Genomic DNA, 18682 nt, shown 5'->3' with positions numbered 1-18682 from the left:
CTCTAGCAGGCGCCCAGGCATGTCGGCGAGCAGCTGCATTAGATCTGCGTACCACGCTCGACGGGGCCAGCCTGGGGCCAGCAGAATCGTCGCCACCCTTTCCGTCTTGATCCCTTTGCTGACTCGCGGGAGTAGTGGCAGTGGGGGAAATAGATATGGGAGGTGAAACTGGTTCCATGGCAGAACCAACGCGTCCACCGCGAATGCCTGCGGGTCCCTGGCCCGAGCGACATATGTGGGCACCTTGCCATTCACTCTGGAAGCCATCAGGTCCACATCCGGAGCTCCCCACAGTTGACAAATCTGCTGAATAACTTCGGGATGTAGAGACCACTCTCCGGATGCAAGACCCTGCCGACTGAGAAAGTCTGCCACCCAATTTTCCACGCCCGGGATGTGGACCGCCGAAATCACCGATTGGTTTGCTTCGGCCCACTGAAGAACGTGCCCCACCTCGCGCATGGTTGCTCTGCTGCGGGTGCCCTCCTGACGAATTATGTAAGCCACCGCCGTGGCATTGTCCGATTGAATCCGGAAGGGGCAGCCTGCTAGAAAGTGATGAAACTTCTGCAGAGCCAGCCGAATTGCTCGTCTCTCCAAAAAGTTGATCGGGAGGTGACCACCGTTCCTGGGTTGTGTGGTGGTGAAACACCGCTCCCCAACCGAGGAGACTGGCGTCGATTGTCATTCTCAGCCCATTACCTGGGGGGAAAGGTTTCCCATAGGCCAGAGAGGAACTGGTTATCCACATCCGAGCGACTGCCTGACTTGAGAGGACAGTTGGCCGATCGAGCGTGAAAGGATTCTTGTCCCAGGCTGACACGAGGCGTGCTGCAGGGCGCGAAGATGGAACTGGGCGAAAAGGTATCGCTTCCATTGTTGCCACAATTTTCCCTAGGATCCTCATCCCGGATCGGATGGTATGAGGGACTGGTTGGCGTAGTGTCCGGACTCCCTGCCGGAGACTAGCGCCTTTTCCTGAGGAAGAATTACCAACCCTCGGCAAGTGTCGAAGATCATTCCTAGGAAGGAGATCATTTGAGCTGGCACAAGGGATGACTTCTTCGTACTGACCAACCATCTAGGCGGGCAAGAGTATCTAGCGTGATGTTCACACCTTCCTCGCATGCCCGTATTGACGAGCCCTTGACCAAGAGGTCGTCCAGATAAGGCAAGACGACTATGCCTCGAGAATGCAGTGTGACCATGACAATTGCCATAACCTTTGTGAACACTCTGGGAGCCGTGGCTAGCCCGAAAGGTAGCGCTACGATCTGAAAATGTTGAACACGGATTGTGAAGGGTAGAAACCTCTGATGAGGAGGAAAAAATGGGAATACGCAGAAATGCCTCCTGGCTGTCTATTGAGGCCAAGTATTCTCACTGCTCCATGGCCGATATGACTGAATGGAGAGACTCCATCTGGAAATGTCTGATCCTGCTGAATTTGTTCAGAAGCTTCAGGTCCAAAATAGGCCTGACAGACCCGTCCTTTTTGGGAACCGCAAAACGATTGGGATAGAACCCCTGAGCTCTTTCGTGTTCCGGCACTGGAACAATGACTCCGTTGTGCAGGAGCGATTTGATGGCTCCCAATAGAGCCCTTGCCTGGGTACCCACCCTGCAAAGCCCAGAAAGAAAAAACCATCTTGGAGGGTATCTGACAAAATATATTTTGTAACCTGAGGCCACCAATTTCTTTACTCACGCGTCGTGAGCGACATTGACCCAGATGTGGTGAAACCAGAGTAGGCGGCCGACCACCTTCCCTGTGTTGTCTGATAAAGGCCTCGAGTCATTTGGCTGACGATCTTTGGGATCTGGATCCCCTCGATCTGAGCCGCTGAGTATGCAACCTCCCCAATGGGTTGGCTCTATATGAGACCTGCCGCCCCTATCCTGGCTGGGGCGGCCTGAGGCGGCGGAATTGGCCGCTGTAGTCCACCCAGGGTTGTGAAAGGCCCAAAAACGTGCCTGAAAACAGGTGACAAAAAAGCGTTTTGACCCTTTGTTGAGGGAGAAACCCGCTCTTTCCTCCTGTGGAGTCAGAGATAAGTTGATTCAACTTCTCCCCAAATAGGTGGCCGCACTGATAAGGCAGGGAAGTCAAAGACTTCTTAGAAGTAGAATCGGCTCGCCATGTCCTTAACCATAGGGCTCTTCTGATAGAAATTGCATTAGCGGCAGCAAGTGCCGAGCAATTGTCCGCACCCAAAGACGCATTGATTACATAGTCTCCGGCCAATCGTCATCTGACCTGCGACCTCCGAAATCTCTGCAGGTAGATCCTGCTCCTGCGTGACCTTGTTTAATGTTTCTGACCATGATATCATGGCCTTGGCTACCCAAGTTGCTGCGAATGAGGAAGCGAGCGCTGACCCCAACACCTCATATACTGAGTGAGCTATAAGGCGATTCGTGGGATCCTTAATCGAGGAAACACTAAGGACGGATAGCAGGGTCTTAGTGGCTAGGCGCGAAACCGGAGGATCCACCATCGGGGATTCCATCCATTTTTTACGGAGATCCGGAACAAACGGATACCTTGTTTCGAGTGCCTTTTGACCTGGGAAACGCCTGTCCTCAAACTCCGGGTGAGAGGAAAAAAATTTTGAGCGGGCGCTTCACTCGCTTAAATGCCACTTTATGCCCCGTAGCCGCTGCGGGACCATCTTCAATCCCCAGGGTCTGATCGACGGCTTCTATGAAGCTGTCCACTGTTTCACGTGACCCTGGAGTGTCCAGGTCAAGGGGCTCGTCTGAGTCGCAATCTGAGGTCTGCTCACCATCAACCACTGGTGACGGGGAGCGAGAAGCAGAACTTACGGATGCCAAAGCATCGGATGGACTGGGTGACACCATGTGGACTCTTTTCCCCTGGGTCTGCCTGGAATGAAAGCGGCCCCTGCAGGCCGAAGGCTCTTGTGAGGTGGAGGTTCCCTCTAAGGCCGGCGAGCCACTGTCCCTGCCCCTATATGGGGCCCAAAGGGACTCGACTGCCCTCATAAGCGATGTCATGGACTGTGATAGAGATAGCCCACTCCGGGGGTCCGGGACCTCGGTTGCGGTCGCAGGGGAGGGCTCCAGGGTGCGTTCAGAGTCACAGGCTTCGCATAATTTTTGGCTCTGTGCTCGTGGAAACCTAACTCCAGAAGAAATGCATGTGGCATAAAGGAACGTGTGCCCTAATTTAAATGAGGGTTGAGGGGACGGGACCTCTAAACGCCCGTAGCGTGTCTCTAGGGTTGGGGTCACACTTACCCCATCCTGTGTTCCCACGTCCGCTGCCTCTGCGCTGCTCTGCGTTCCTTTCCTCTGGGTAGGCCGGGACGCTCCACTACCGGCCGCGGCCTACCCTGCCATGAAGCCGAGGGCTCAATTTGTTCGGCGTCCGCCCTAGCCCGGGGGGCAGCGCCGGAAATGACGTCACACCGGGGGGCGAGACTTCCGCCCGCGGCCTAGTCACGGCCGAAGCCACGGGCTAAATTTTGCATGCCCGCCGCGAAAAGACGCCACGCCGGGGGCGGGACTTCCGCCTGCGGCCTAGTCACGGCCGAAGCTGCGGCCTAAATTTTGCATGCCCGCCCACCGCGAAAAACGCCACGCTGGGGGCGGGACTTCCGCCCGCGGCCTAGTCACGGCCGAAGCCGCGGGCTAAATTTTGCATGCATGCCCGCCCGCGGGAGAGGGGGGGGCGCTGTCGATCCCTGCCACCGGAACCCGGCGTCCACGCCTGGCGGAAAGAGGCAGGAGGGAGGAGGGAGGAGAAGGAAGGAGGAATGCCTTACTTCCTAAGATGCCTGGAGCTTCAGTGGATTCCCCGGAGCGCTGACGCAGGGCCCTCCCCAGCCCTCCTTACCTGACTCCGGATCTAGCACACCAGGTAGAGGGGATGGGGTTAATTTCTGGACGGTGCAGGCACCCTAGCTCCGTCTAACCCCTTCAGGGGGTGAGGAGAGGGACCGTTCGTCGCCTTGCAGCACCGCTGTCTAGCGTTGGTGGAGCAGTGGGGGCCGCACAGACTAGTCTTGTGCCTCTGTACAAGCCCATAGTTTCAATACCTAAGGGTGGACAGGGCTAAGTCCGGCATCGTGTCCGACGTCGAGGGAAAGGATACGTGGAGGGACACTCGCACGTGCTCGCCCGTTGATGGTTTGGGGAAATCGGATCCTTTCAATAGGATGCGTTGCCCCTGTCTTATCTTCATAAAATAACAAACAAAAATAGAAGTCTGGGGAAAAAGGCCCAGATATGTCCCACGGTGCGGGAAAGGATACGCGGAGGCGATACTCAACGCGTGCTCGCCCGTTGATGGTTAGGGGAGATCGGCCCCTTTCAATAGGGTCTGTCGCCCCTGTCTTATCTTCATGGAAAAAAGAAAAGGAAAAAAGGAAAAGAAAAAGAAGTCTGGAGAAAACCAGACACATATGTCTCCAAAGACACCAAGCATAAAACTGATTTCCGCCCGCAATAGGGGCGAGGGTGTGTAGGGTCAAGCAGGTCCTCAGGATGCAGCGACGAGACACGAGACAGGGTATGACTTGTATAATAAAATTTTATAAATTAGAGCCACTAGGGCTATGCTGAACAGGCAAAAAGGGGAACACAAATCTGTCCTCGCAGGGACTCAAACCAATAAACAATACTTTTCTAGTAACTGAGAGTAACCCGGCTAGTCCGGGTGTCGAAGGCCGGAATACGGCCAAACTATGGTACTTATTGCTATAGTACAACTTATACTTCCTTGCGTTGCTCAGGATCGCAGAGGCGGCCGCTTTGAGATCGTTGATACGGCTGCCTTAACGCCTCGATATTCCGGGAAGATTTGGGCTCGACAGGCCCTGAAGAAACGGTGCCGGTGGGGCGCAACAGGCCCTGAAGAAACGATGCCGGTGGGGTGTAACAGGCCTTGAAGAAGCGGTGCCGGTGGGGCGTAACAGGCCCTGAAGAAACAATGCCGGTGGGGCACAACAGGCCCTGAAGAAACGATGCCGGTGGGGTGTAACAGGCCTTGAAGAAGCGGTGCCGGTGGGGCGTAACAGGCCCTGAAGAAACGATGTTGGTGGGGCGCAACAGGCCCTGAAGAAACGATGCCGGTGGGGTGCAACAGGCCCTGAAGAAACGATGCCGGTGGGGCGTAACAGGCCCTGAAGAAACGATGTCGGTGGGGCACAACAGGCCCTGAAGAAACGATGTCAGTGAGGCGCGGTTGTGATGCAGTTTCCTCAAAAATGACCAGTGGCCGTCCTCCGCTAAGGGTCCCTCCGTAACCGGGACGTGGGCCTCTAACGTCACCTATGGCGAGGTGGCGTCCCCTGAGGCCGGTGATGATGGGGTCGCGGCGGTGGGGGAAGGCCGGGGGGCAGTGTCCAGGCCTCTGTGGCCGTTTTATCTGTAGTCGCAGCCGCGACCTGCGGTAAAGGATCAGTCTCACAAGGGCAGGGGACGGCGGGCATGGCTCTCTGAGACCGTGGGCGGGGAGCGGCCTCCGGTAAAAAAAGTCTCTCACGTCTCACTTGTCGGTGAGTGCACAGTATCCTCCTCACAGGCCCCTGACGGTGTCCCCTCAAGTCACCCGGCTTCCTGCCTCCTGTCACACTCTCTCCCAACTGCCACATGAGCGCGCCCCCTCTTCCCTTGTTGTTCACCCCGCCCCCTGTTGCCCTGACAACTTCAGTCATGTCTCTCCCTTTACTGTTCTCCCAGTATTGTTCTTTCAGGAACCCTGATGGCGGTCCCCTGCGTACCGGCCCAGTCACTGTCTGGGAGTCCTCCCCACAGGTGTATACGACAGAGGAGGAGCTAACCTCTTTTTTTCACTTAGTGTCAGCCTCCTAGTGGCAGAAGCATACACCCACAGTATCCGTGTCCCCCAATGAGGCGAAGGAGAAAACTGACAATACTCAGGGTACAGACACCTTTAGATGTTTAAAGGGGACTTGTCAGCTGATGAATAAGCAAATATGGAGAGACCTGTCAATCAAGCCTTGCTAGGCAGAGAGCCACCTATCCTGTGCCAATTCTAATTACCATAGAGGGGCCTACAGACACACCAGGAACCAATGCATTATCTGCATCCACTATATCCTTGGGCTTTAGAACTCTGAAGGAACCTTTGGAACTGGGAGAATCTGTTTTGTAGGAGTCCTGACATATGGAGCAAACACAAAAGGCATCGGCCTTCAGAGCAAAACTCAGAATGAGCCTCAAACACCCTTAAAGGTCTATAAATGGCCACCATATTTTAAAATTAAATCTTTAAAGGAGATGGATCCACACATGCCGGACTTCGTAAGGGAATTCAAATGATAAAAATTTGCTTCATACAACCGCCTCTTGTTGGAGCTATCTGCATTTGGATATATTCAGCTAGAATTAAAGGAGGCTTTCCTCATTTGCTTCTTTCCGGTTGTGCTGGGAATACAATTCAGCAGCCTGCAGTTATGCAAAGTTACTGATGACTTTTCGATTCAGGATGTAAAGCACGTTTAAACTGAATAGTTTGTAAAAAATCTGTATGCATTGAGCTCCACCTAGTGGCAGCCAAGATCCATTCGAGGTAAGAAGAAGAATTAGTTTAGTGCCTGGCCCCTCACATTATGGGCACCAAAGCAGTCACAAGGTCTATCTCTATGGTAGATATAACAACTTCTCCCTCTGCGAATGATTGTAATTAGGATTATTTGAAAATTCCTTTAATGCTCTCATTTTCTATTGGATCGTTTCACTTTTTAGATGGCTTTTTGATGGAGTTGGGAGAGAAAAGTCTGAACAACTACTACAGCTCCCAGAAATGAAGAATGGATCATTCATGATCAGACAAAGTGAAACAAAAAAAGGTAAAATGTCAGAGATACACTTACTGAAGCTGGAATTAATCATGCTGTCCCTTTAAGAATTAAAGGGGTATTCCTATCTCTCACAAATATGTCATATACCAAAAATATACCATAAATGTCTGATAGATATGTTCCCACTTCTGGGACCCTCAGCTGCGTCACGGCCCCATGTTGTGCAACTATGAACTGGCAATTCGCTCCGCATCCATGGCTCTCTTCCTTCAATTCTATGAAACATGCGAGGCTCTCTTCCTTCAATTCTATGAAGCATGCGAGGCTCTCTTCCTTCAAGTCTATGAAGCATGCGCGGCTTCTTTCCTTCACTTCTATGAAGCATGTGCGGCTTTCTTTCTTCAATTCTATGAAGCATGTGTGGCTCTCTTTCTTCAATTGTATGAAGCATGTGCGGCTTTCTTTCTTCAATTCTATGAAGCATGTGCGGCTCTCTTTCTTCAATTCTGTGAAGCATGTGCGGCTCTCTTCCTTCACTTCTTGATGTATACGCAGCTCTCTTCCATTACTTCTATGAAGCATGCGCAGATCTCTTCCTTCAATTCTATGAAGCATGTGCGGCTCTCTTTCTTCAATTCTATGAAGCAAGTGCGGCTCTCTTTCTTCAATTCTATGAAGCATGCGCGGCTCTCTTCCTTCACTTCCTTGATGCATGCGCAGCTCTCTTCCATTACTTCTATGAAGCATGCACAGCTCTCTTCCTTCAATTCTATGAAGCATGCGTGGCTCTCTTCCATTACTTCTATTAAGCATGCATGGCTCTCTTCCTTCAATTCTATGAAGCATGCGCGGCTCTCTTCCATCAATTCTATGAAGCATGGATGGCTCTCTTCCTTCAATTCTATGAAGCATGCACGGCTCTCTTCCATCACTTCTATGAAGCATGCATGGCTCTCTTCCTTCACTTCCTTGATGTATGCGCAGCTCTCTTCCTTCAATTCTATGAAGCATGTGCGGCTCTCTTTCTTCAATTCTATGAATCATGCACGGCTCTCTTGCTTCAATTCTATGAAGCATGCGCAGCTCTCTTCCATCACTTCTATGAAGCATGCACGGCTCTCTTCCTTCAATTCTATGAAGCATGCGTGGCTCTCTTCCTTCAATTCTATGAAGCATGCGCGGCTCTCTTCCATCACTTCTATGAAGCATGCATGGCTCTCTTCCTTCAATTCTATGAAGCATGCACGGCTCTCTTCCATCAATTCTATGAAGCATGCATGGCTCTCTTCCTTCAATTCTATGAAGCATGCACGGCTCTCTTCCATTACTTCTATTAAGCATGCGTGGCTCTCTTCCTCCAATTCTATGAAGCGTGCACGGCTTTCTTCATTCAATTCTATGAAGCATGCATGGCTCTCTTCCTTCAATTCTATGAAGCATACGCGGATCTCTTCTTTCACGTCAATGATGCATGCACGGCTCTCATCCTTCACTTCTATGAAGCAAGCGTGGCTCTCTTCCTCCACTTCTATGAAGCATGCATGGCTCTCTTCCTTCACTTCTATGAAGCATACGCGGCTTTCTTCTTTCACGTCAATGATGCATGCACGGCTCTCTTCCTTCACTTCTATGAAGCAAGCGAGGCTCTCCTCCTCCACTTCTATGATGCATGCACGGCTCTCTTCCTTCACTTCTATGAAGCAAGCGTGGCTCTCTTCCTCCACTTCTATGATGCATGCACGGCTCTCTTCCTTCACTTCTATGAAGCAAGCGTGGCTCTCTTCCTCCACTTCTATGATGCATGCACGGCTCTCTTCCTTCACTTCTATGAAGCAAGCGTGGCTCTCTTCCTTCACTTCTATGAAGCATACGCGGCTCTCTTCCTTCATGCCTATGAAGCAAGCACGGCTCTCCATCATTCATTTCTATGAAGCATACGCGGCTCTCGCCATTCATTTCTATGAAGCATGCACGGCTCTTTTCATTCACTTTTATATGAAGCATACGCACAGCTTCCTTCATTCGCTTTTATGAAGCATTTGGAAAAGAAGTGAATAGAAAGAGCCACACATGTATAAAAAAAGCCAAGCAGATGTGGACCCTGCATGCATTTTTCATTTGTGGTGTTTTCTGTGGCAAAGCCATAAGTGTCTGTGATAGAAATACCCACTTAAAGCAACAACCTAAAATAAAAACTCATAAATCACTATCTTTGCCAAAGCTATATACTGTATGTGTTAAACCTTTTAAATTAGGAATCCCACCCACAAGAACCAATGAACGTCCATAATGAGCTTAAATAATACCGCTATACAATGATAAAATGTAAAATTACCAAAAACTATTCTGGAGACCAAACATGAAATTCTGTAGCAGCATGTTCCATGGAAGGGGGGTGGGTAGGATAGTTATTGTCTGGTAGTGGTTATATAAGTATAATATCAGCATGCCACGTATGTCACAAATATAAACCAGCCTCAAATGACTTTATGGTGGTCAGGCCTGGGAAACCACAACAGTGAATATTACTAAAAGGGCAATCCCTGTACCAACCACATACATCACCACAGTCAGTGTCTGTGACAGTAAAAACAGCGAGAAGTCGCCTGAGTGACAGCCCTAATGGATTTGTCTAATTGCTGCCAAGTTCTATCCCATTAATAGAAAAAAAGACAACAAAACAATGGACATCTGATGTAAGAGCTTAGAAGAGCAGAACCATTTCCGATGCATTTATACGTGCACTGCTGTAAATGTCAATAAACTGTGGCACTGCGATGTAAGTTAATGCTCAGCTTTATAACAATAATGTCAATTTATATTCAGGATCCTATTCATTATCGGTCAAACACAGACAAGTGAAACATTATAGAATCTTCCGTCTCCCAAACAACTGGTATTATATCTCCCCAAGGTTAACTTTCCAGTGTCTGGAGCATCTTGTTAATCACTATTCAGGTAAGTGTCTGCTATAGCTGTTATAATACTGCTCCTATGTAGAAGAATATAACTACTATAATACTGCTCCTATGTATAAGAATATAACTACTATAATACTGCTCCTATGTACAAGAATATAACTACTATAATACTGCCCCCTGTGTACAAGAATATAACTACTATAATACTGCTCCTATGTACAAGAATATAACTACTATAATACTGCCCCCTGTGTACAAGAATATAACTACTATAATACTGCCCCTATGTACAAGAATATAACTCCTACAATACTGCTCCTATGTACAAGAATATAACTACTATAATGCTGCTCCTATTGTGATAAAACACTCCGGGATCGCCTTTGCTGGGGTCAAAGGTCACGTGCGTTCAGCATGAAACTCAGGCGCAGAGGTGGGATTCGGGTGTAACTGACCCTGGGTCAGGTTTATTAATAGTGAAAGCAGTGCAAAAGGAAATAAAACATAAAACAAATCCTTGCCTGTCCGGCACTAACTAAACAATGGACAACCTAACTACCAACTGGCGGGCTTCTCCCGTCCAGCCAAACCACAGTTGCAGTGGGCACTGCTTTCACTCACGTGTGTGTCTCTCACACAGACAGGCTCTCTGTGTTCCCAGGCTGAGACACTCACACAACCACCTGGCATCCTTTTATATCCATCTCCCATTATCCATTAGTAAGCAGGTGCGATACTGACCAGACTAGGCCACATAGGAAAGGAATCTGGGCGAGATATACCTTCCCTCATCCACTATTCCCACATGATTCTCACATATCCCCCCCTCTGCTCAGACCACTCCAGTCGAGCAATGACACCCGCCAAACAGTGCACTCGGGACAGGGCATCTGCATTCCCCATTTGTACCCCTGGGCGGTGCTCCACCGTAAAAGTGTAGGCCTGCAGGGCAAGGAACCACCGGGTCACCAGACTATTCCGTTCCTTGTTCAAGTGCATCCACTTGAGAGGGGCATGGTCAGTGATCAGCCTGAACTTTCGGCCCACCAGGTAATATTTGAGGGCCTCTAGAGCCCACTTAATGGCTAGGCACTCTTTTTCCACGACTGCATACCTTTGCTCGTGTTTATTCAGCTTCCTGCTGAGATAGAGGACTGGGTGTTCCACTCCGTCCCTCACTTGTGAGAGTACGGCCCCGATACCGGTATCAGAGGCATCCGTTTGTACCACAAACTCGCTGCGGAAGTCCGGAGTCACCAGTACGGGCTGAGAGCAAAGTGCCCGTTTTAGGCTATGGAATGCTTCTTCAGCCACTAAACTCCATTTAATCATGACGGAGTCTTTCCCTTTTGTAAGATCCGTCAGGGGGGTAGCGATGGCTGCAAAATTGGGTATGAACCGGCGATAATAGCCGGCGATCCCCAGGAAGGCTTGCACCTGCTTCTTGTTGACAGGTTGTGGCCAGTCCTGAACAGCCTGAATCTTATCAACCTGGGGTTTAACAACACGCCTCCCAATTACATACCCCAAATACCGGGCTTCTTCTAGCCCGATGTGACATTTCTTGGGGTTCGCGGTTAGACCTGCCTCCCACAGGTCGTCAATCACAGCTTGTACTTTCTGGAGATGAGTCTCCCAGTCCAAGCTGTAAATGACAATGTCATCCAAATAGGCCGAAGCGTACTGCCTATGCGGCCTCAGGACTCGATCCATCAGTCTCTGGAAGGTCGCCGGTGCTCCGTGCAGTCCAAACGGCATATACACATACTGAAATAGACCCTCTGGGGTAGCAAATGCCGTCTTTTCTCTGGCAGCCTCCGCCAGAGGGATCTGCCAATACCCCTTTGTTAGGTCTAGGGTCGTAATATACCGGGCTTTTCCTAACCGATCTATTAACTCGTCGACCCGGGGCATAGGGTAGGCATCAAATTTTGAGACCGCATTCAGTTTCCTGAAGTCATTGCAGAACCGGATGGTGCCGTCCGGTTTAGGAATTAGCACAATCGGGCTGGACCAAGCACTGTGCGATTCCTCAATGACTCCTAACTCTAACATTGCCTTCACTTCTCGGGAAACGGCTTCACGGCGCGCTTCCGGGATTCGGTAGGGCTTTACGTGAACTGTAACACCAGGTTCCGTTACGATGTCATGTTTCATTAGCGTAGTCTGCCCGGGTTTTTCTGAGAAAAACTTTTGGTTGTGAAGTAAAAACTGCCTGACCTCAGTCTTTTGCCGCTCCGAGAGTCTCGGCAACCCGTACCTCCGGTACGGTATGTGAGCAGACGGGACGGGCCAGCTCCGCTGACAAGGCAGACCGATCCTTCCAGGGCTTTATCAGATTTACATGATAAATCTGTTCAGGTTTCTGTTTACCTGCCTGGTATACTTTGTAATTTACTTCACCAACTCTTTCCTTGATCTCAAAGGGGCCCTGCCACTTTGCCAGGAACTTACTGTCCACCGTGGGGACCAGGATCAACACCCTATCTCCGGGTGCAAACGTACGGATCTTGGCGCCCCTATCATAGATTCTTTTTTGGGCTCCTTGAGCCTGTATCATGTGTTCTTTGACGATAGGCATAACAGCCGCAATACGGTCCTGCATTTGTGTGACGTGATCTATTCTTTTGCAACGTCTAACAGTCCGCGAGGACGTCGGGCGTACAATAACTCGAAAGGCGAGAATCCCGTGGAAGTCTGGGGTACTTCCCTGATGGCAAAAAGCAAATACGGAAGTAAATAGTCCCAGTTCTTCCCATCCTTGTCTATCACCTTTCTCAGCATCTGCTTCAGAGTTTTATTGAACCGTTCAACCAACCCGTCTGTTTGAGGGTGATACACGGATGTGCGTAACGGTTCGATTTGTAACAATCGGCAGAGCTCCTTCATTATCCTGGACATAAAGGGGGTCCCATGGTCGGTGAGTATCTGTTTTGGTATACCGACCCGACTAAACACATGCACCAGCTCCTTGGCAATCATCTTGGTGGCCGTGTTACGCAAAGGGATGGCCTCCAGGTAACGAGTGGCATAATCCAAGATGACCAGGATATGTTGGTGTCCACGTGCAGACCGTGGAAGGGGCCCAACTAAATCCATCCCAATCCTCTCAAACGGGACTTCAATAATAGGTAGGGGTACCAAAGGGCTACAGAACCGGGGCTTAGGTGCAGAGGCTTGGCAGTCAGGACAAGACTCGCAATATACAAGAATATCATGATGCATGCCTGGCCAAACAAAACAGTGTAATATCCTTTCGGTGGTCTTCTGGACTCCCAGGTGACCTCCCATCACATGTCCGTGGGCCAGGTCCAGCACCTGCCGCCGGTAGGGTTTTGGCACGACTAATAGTTGCACCGTATCTTCCCCCTTTTTCTCTATCTGATAGAGTAAATCATTCTCCAGAACCATGTAAGGATATGCCAGCCTAGAGCCAGGTTCTACGGGTACCCCATTTATCACTTTTACATTTGTCCTAGCCTGAGAAAGGGTAGGATCCTTTATTTGCTCGCTTTGGAAGTCATCTTTCTGAACTTCTAAATCCGGCAAACGGGGAGGTGGACGGCTGTCAGCCTCCTCCTCTTCCCCGGTCTCCTCATTATCACCCGCCATGACTGAAAACGGGAACTGCAGGTCATTTCCCGCAGACTCTTCCCCAGAGTCTTCCGGGGAGACCTCTTCCAGGGGTTCGGGACCCACACGCTCCCTGGGAGAAGAATCATGTACCCTATTACCCGAGGGCATCAACTGATTCTCCCACAATTGCCAGAAGTGGGGAAAATCCCGGCCCAGGATAACATCATGCAATAACGCCGGGACGAGTCCCACTTTATGTTGCACAGACCCATAGGAAGTAGTAATACATATGACCGTGGTGAGGTACGAACAGGTGTCTCCATGCACACACGTTACAGAAAATTTGTCTGATGGTCCAGTTGGGGCTGACACCATACTGGCCTTCACCAGAGTCACCACACTTCCCGAGTCTAACAATGCCACCACATTTTTGCCATCAACAGTTAAATCACACAAGTGTTTTTCCACATCCTTTTGACCGGCATTCACACTCACTACCCGTGCAACCATAGACATGCGGTTTTTAGAGTCTGTGACGTCGCACTGCATGGGTTCAGTAGTGACCGGACAGTTCGCAGCAATATGTCCCATCTCTTGGCAGCGGAAACACCTAACGGGCCCCTTGCTTAGACCATAGTTCGTTACTCTCGGCCTCGCAGTGCGGGCAGTCCCGTTTTCCTCCCCCACTGTCTTAGGGATTTTTCCATCTCCCCTACTCCCTGGAACAGTCTTACCGGTTCCACGTGGAAATGATGAAGAACAAGGTGGGGTAGCGTCGTCTCGGAGTCCTTCCGCCACGGAGTAACGTTCAACCAGATCCACCAGTTGATCTGCCGTCGTAGGATTTCCATGGCTTACCCACTTCCTCAGGGCTGGCGGTAGAGCTCTCAGGTACTTGTCCATGACGACTCTCTGGATTATCTCTGGCGCTGTCAACACCTCGGGTTGTAGCCACTTCTTCGTCACGTGGATCAGGTCGAACATCTGTGACCGCGGTGGTTTATCCGGCTGATAAGTCCATTGATGCACTCTCTGTACACGGACAGCGGTCGTCACTCCCAGCCGGGCCAAGATCTCGGCTTTCAGTTTGTCAAAGTCCTGCGCGGCTTCAGGCTCTAAGTCATAATAAGCCTTTTGGGCCTCACCGGAAAGAAACGGGGCAATCAGGCCGGCCCATCGTGCCTTCGGCCATTTTTCTCTCACCGCCGTCCGTTCAAACGTGGTCAGGTATGCCTCGACGTCATCTTCGGTCGTCATCTTCTGCCAGTACCGACTCACGTGAATCACTCTCGACTCGGCTTCCAGGTTGAGCTCAGGTAAGCTTGCCAAGCGCTGCGCCACCTGCTGGAGAAGCGAACGATCGGTAACTGTCATGTCCACCAACTCCTTCAGCTGCGCCATCATCACCCGATTAGCTTCTTGCTGGACGGCGGTGGACTGTACCAGCGCTTTCACCACGTCCTCCATGCTCATGCTTGCAACGTGATGCCCGCGTTCTCCACCACAATGTGATAAAACACTCCGGGGTCGCCTTTGCTGGGGTCAAAGGTCACGTGCGTTCCGCATGAAACTCAGGCGCAGAGGTGGGATTCGGGTGTAACTGACCCTGGGTCAGGTTTATTAATAGTGAAAGCAGTGCAAAAGGAAATAAAACAAAAAACAAATCCTTGCCTGTCCGGCACTAACTAAACAATGGACAACCTAACTACCAACTGGCGGGCTTCTCCCGTCCAGCCAAACCACAGTTGCAGTGGGCACTGCTTTCACTCACGTGTGTGTCTCTCACACAGACAGGCTCTCTGTGTTCCCAGGCTGAGACACTCACACAACCACCTGGCATCCTTTTATATCCACCTCCCATTATCCATTAGCAAGCAGGTGCGATACTGACCAGACTAGGCCAAATAGGAAAGGAATCTGGGCGAGATATACCTGCCCTCATCCACTATTCCCACATGATTCTCACACTATGTACAAGAATATAACTACTATAATACTGCCCCTATGTACAAGAATATAACTACTATAATACTGCTCCTATGTACAAGAATATAACTACTATAATACTGCCCCTATGTGCAAGAATATAACTACTATAATACTGCTCCTATGTACAAGAATATAACTACTATAATACTGCCCCTATGTACAAGAATATAACTACTATAATACTGCTCCCTATGTACAAGAATATAACTACTATAATACTGCCCCCTATGTACAAGAATATAACTACTATAATACTTCCCCTATGTGCAAGAATATAACTACTATAATACTGCTCCTATGTACAAGAATATAACTACTATAATACTGCCCCTATGTACAAGAATATAACTACTATAATACTGCCCCTATGTACAAGAATATAACTACTATAATACTGCCCCTATGTGCAAGAATATAACTACTATAATACTGCTCCTATGTACAAGAATATAACTACTATAATACTGCCTCTATGTACAAGAATATAACTACTATAATACTGCTCCTATGTACAGGAATATAACTACTATAATACTGCCCCTATGTACAAGAATATAACTACTATAATACTGCTCCTATGTACAAGAATATAACTACTATAATACTGCTCCTATGTAAAAGAATATAACTACTATAATACTGCTCCTATGTACAAGAATATAACTACTATAATACTGCCTCTATGTACAAGAATATAACTACTATAATACTGCTCCTATGTACAGGAATATAACTACTATAATACTGCCCCTATGTACAAGAATATAACTACTATAATACTGCTCCTATGTACAAGAATATAACTACTATAATACTGCTCCTATGTAAAAGAATATAACTACTATAATACTGCTCCTATGTACAAGAATATAACTACTATAATACTGCTCCTATGTACAAGAATATAACTACTATAATACTGCTCCTATGTAAAAGAATATAACTACTATAATACTGCCCCTATGTACAAGAATATAGCTACTATAATACTGCTCCTATGTAAAAGAATATAACTACTATAATACTGCTCCTATGTACAAGAATATAACTACTATAATACTGCCCCCTATGTACAAGAATATAACTACTATAATACTGCTCCTATGTACAAGAATATAACTACTATAATACTGCTCCTATGTACAAGAATATAACTACTATAATACTGCTCCCTATGTACAAGAATATAACTACTATAATACTGCCACTATGTACAAGAATATAACTACTATAATACTGCTCCTAGGTACAAGAATATAACTACTATAATACTGCTCCTATGTAAAAGAATATAACTACTATAATACTGCCCCTATGTACAAGAATATAGCTACTATAATACTGCTCCTATGTAAAAGAATATAACTACTATAATACTGCTCCTATGTACAAGAATATAACTACTATAATACTGCTCCTATGTACAAGAATATAACTACTATAATACTGCTCCCTATGTACAAGAATATAACTACTATAATACTGTTCCTATGTACAAGAATATAACTACTATAATACTGCTCCTATGTACAAGAATATAACTACTATAATAATGCTCCTATGTACAAGAATATAACTACTATAATACTGCTCCCTATGTACAAGAATATAACTACTATAATACTGCCCCTATGTACAAGAATATAATTACTATAATACTGCTCCTATGTACAAGAACATAACTACTATAATACTGCTCCTATGTACAAGAATATAACTACTATAATACTGCTCCTATGTACAAGAATAGAACTACTATAATACTGCCCCCTATGTACAAGAATATAACTACTATAATACTGCTCCTTATGTACAAGAATATAACTACTATAATACTGCTCCTATGTACAAGAATATAACTACTATAATACTGCTCCCTATGTACAAGAATATAACTACTATAATACTGCCACTATGTACAAGAATATAACTACTATAATACTGCTCCTAGGTACAAGAATATAACTACTATAATACTGCTCCTATGTACAAGAATATAACTACTATAATACTGCTCCCTATGTACAAGAATATAATTACTATAATACTGCTCCTATGTACAAGAATATAACTACTATAATACTGCTCCTATGTACAAGAATATAACTACTATAATACTGCTCCTAGGTACAAGAATATAACTACTATAATACTGCTCCCTATGTACAAGAATATAACTACTATAATACTGCCCCTATATACAAGAATATAACTACTATAATACTGCCCCTATGTACAAGAATATAACTACTATAATACTGTTCCTATGTACAAGAATATAACTACTATAATACTGCTCCTATGTACAAGAATATAACTACTATAATACTGCCCCTATGTACAAGAATATAACTACTATAATACTGTTCCTATGTACAAGAATATAACTACTATAATACTGCCCCTATGTACAAGAATATAACTACTATAATACTGCCCCTATTTACAAGAATATAACTACTATAAAACTGCTCCTATGTACAAGAATATACCTACTATAATACTGCCCCTATGTACAAGAATATAACTACTATAATACTGCCCCTATGTACAAGAATATAACTACTATAATACTGTTCCTATGTACAAGAATATAGCTACTATAATACTGCCCCTATGTAGAAGAATATAACTACTATAATACTGCCCCTATTTACAAGAATATAACTACTATAATACTGCCCCTATGTAAAAGAATATAGCTACTATAATACTGCTCCTATGTACAGGAATATAACTACTATAATACTGCTCCTATGTACAAGAATATAACTACTATAATACTGCCCCTATGTACAAGAATATAACTACTATAATACTGCCCCTATGTACAAGAATATAACTACTATAGTACTGCTCCTATGTACAAGAATATAACTACTATAATACTGCTCCTATGTACAAGAATATAACTACTATAATACTGCCCCTATGTACAAGAATATAACTACTATAGTACTGCCCCTATGTACAAGAATTTAACTACTATAATACTGCCCCTATGTACAAGAATATAACTACTATAATACTGCCATCTATGTAGAAGAATATAACTACTATAATACTGCTCCTATGTACAAGAATATAACTACTATAATACTGCTCCTATGTACAAGAATTTAACTACTATAATACTGCCACTATATAGAAGAATATAACTACTATAATACTGCTTCATTTGGTTAAGAATCTTCAATTTTAATTAGTGCTTGTATTTTTTCCAGAAAGTGCAGATGGCCTGTGCTGTGTCCTCACCACCCCCTGCCTCACCCAACAGTCTGTAAATGTTCCCGATGTAAGGCAGGAAGTCCCAATCATGAGAAGAAAGAAGCCATTTAACTGGAGGAGTATGAAGAGGTGAGTATCGCCTAGTCCCTGCAATAATTGCATACAGTTCCTCACTAT

The 18682-nt window shown here is 46.9% G+C and overlaps 2 protein-coding genes across 2 annotated transcripts in view; one reads left to right on the top strand and one right to left on the bottom strand.

Moving 5' to 3' along the window:
• Window positions 1–18682, bottom strand: part of TG (thyroglobulin) — a 249352-nt gene that overhangs the window by 35178 nt on the left and 195492 nt on the right. The window lies entirely within an intron of this gene.
• The window catches only part of SLA (Src like adaptor), a 36004-nt gene that overhangs the window by 15054 nt on the left and 2268 nt on the right, over window positions 1–18682 (top strand). Inside the window, exons 5-7 of the mRNA XM_073590357.1 lie at window positions 6736–6839; window positions 9618–9749; window positions 18502–18634. Coding sequence (XP_073446458.1) covers window positions 6736–6839; window positions 9618–9749; window positions 18502–18634 — 369 coding nt within the window. The remainder of the gene's footprint in view (window positions 1–6735; window positions 6840–9617; window positions 9750–18501; window positions 18635–18682) is intronic.

Source organism: Dendrobates tinctorius, unplaced genomic scaffold, assembly GCF_039654945.1.
Source record: "Dendrobates tinctorius isolate UK_male_01 unplaced genomic scaffold, ASM3965494v1 ptg000116l, whole genome shotgun sequence".
In the NCBI taxonomy this organism is placed as follows: Eukaryota; Metazoa; Chordata; class Amphibia; order Anura; family Dendrobatidae; genus Dendrobates; species Dendrobates tinctorius.
Note: the sequence above shows the minus strand (reverse complement) of the source record. Positions and strands in the feature narration are given on the sequence as shown.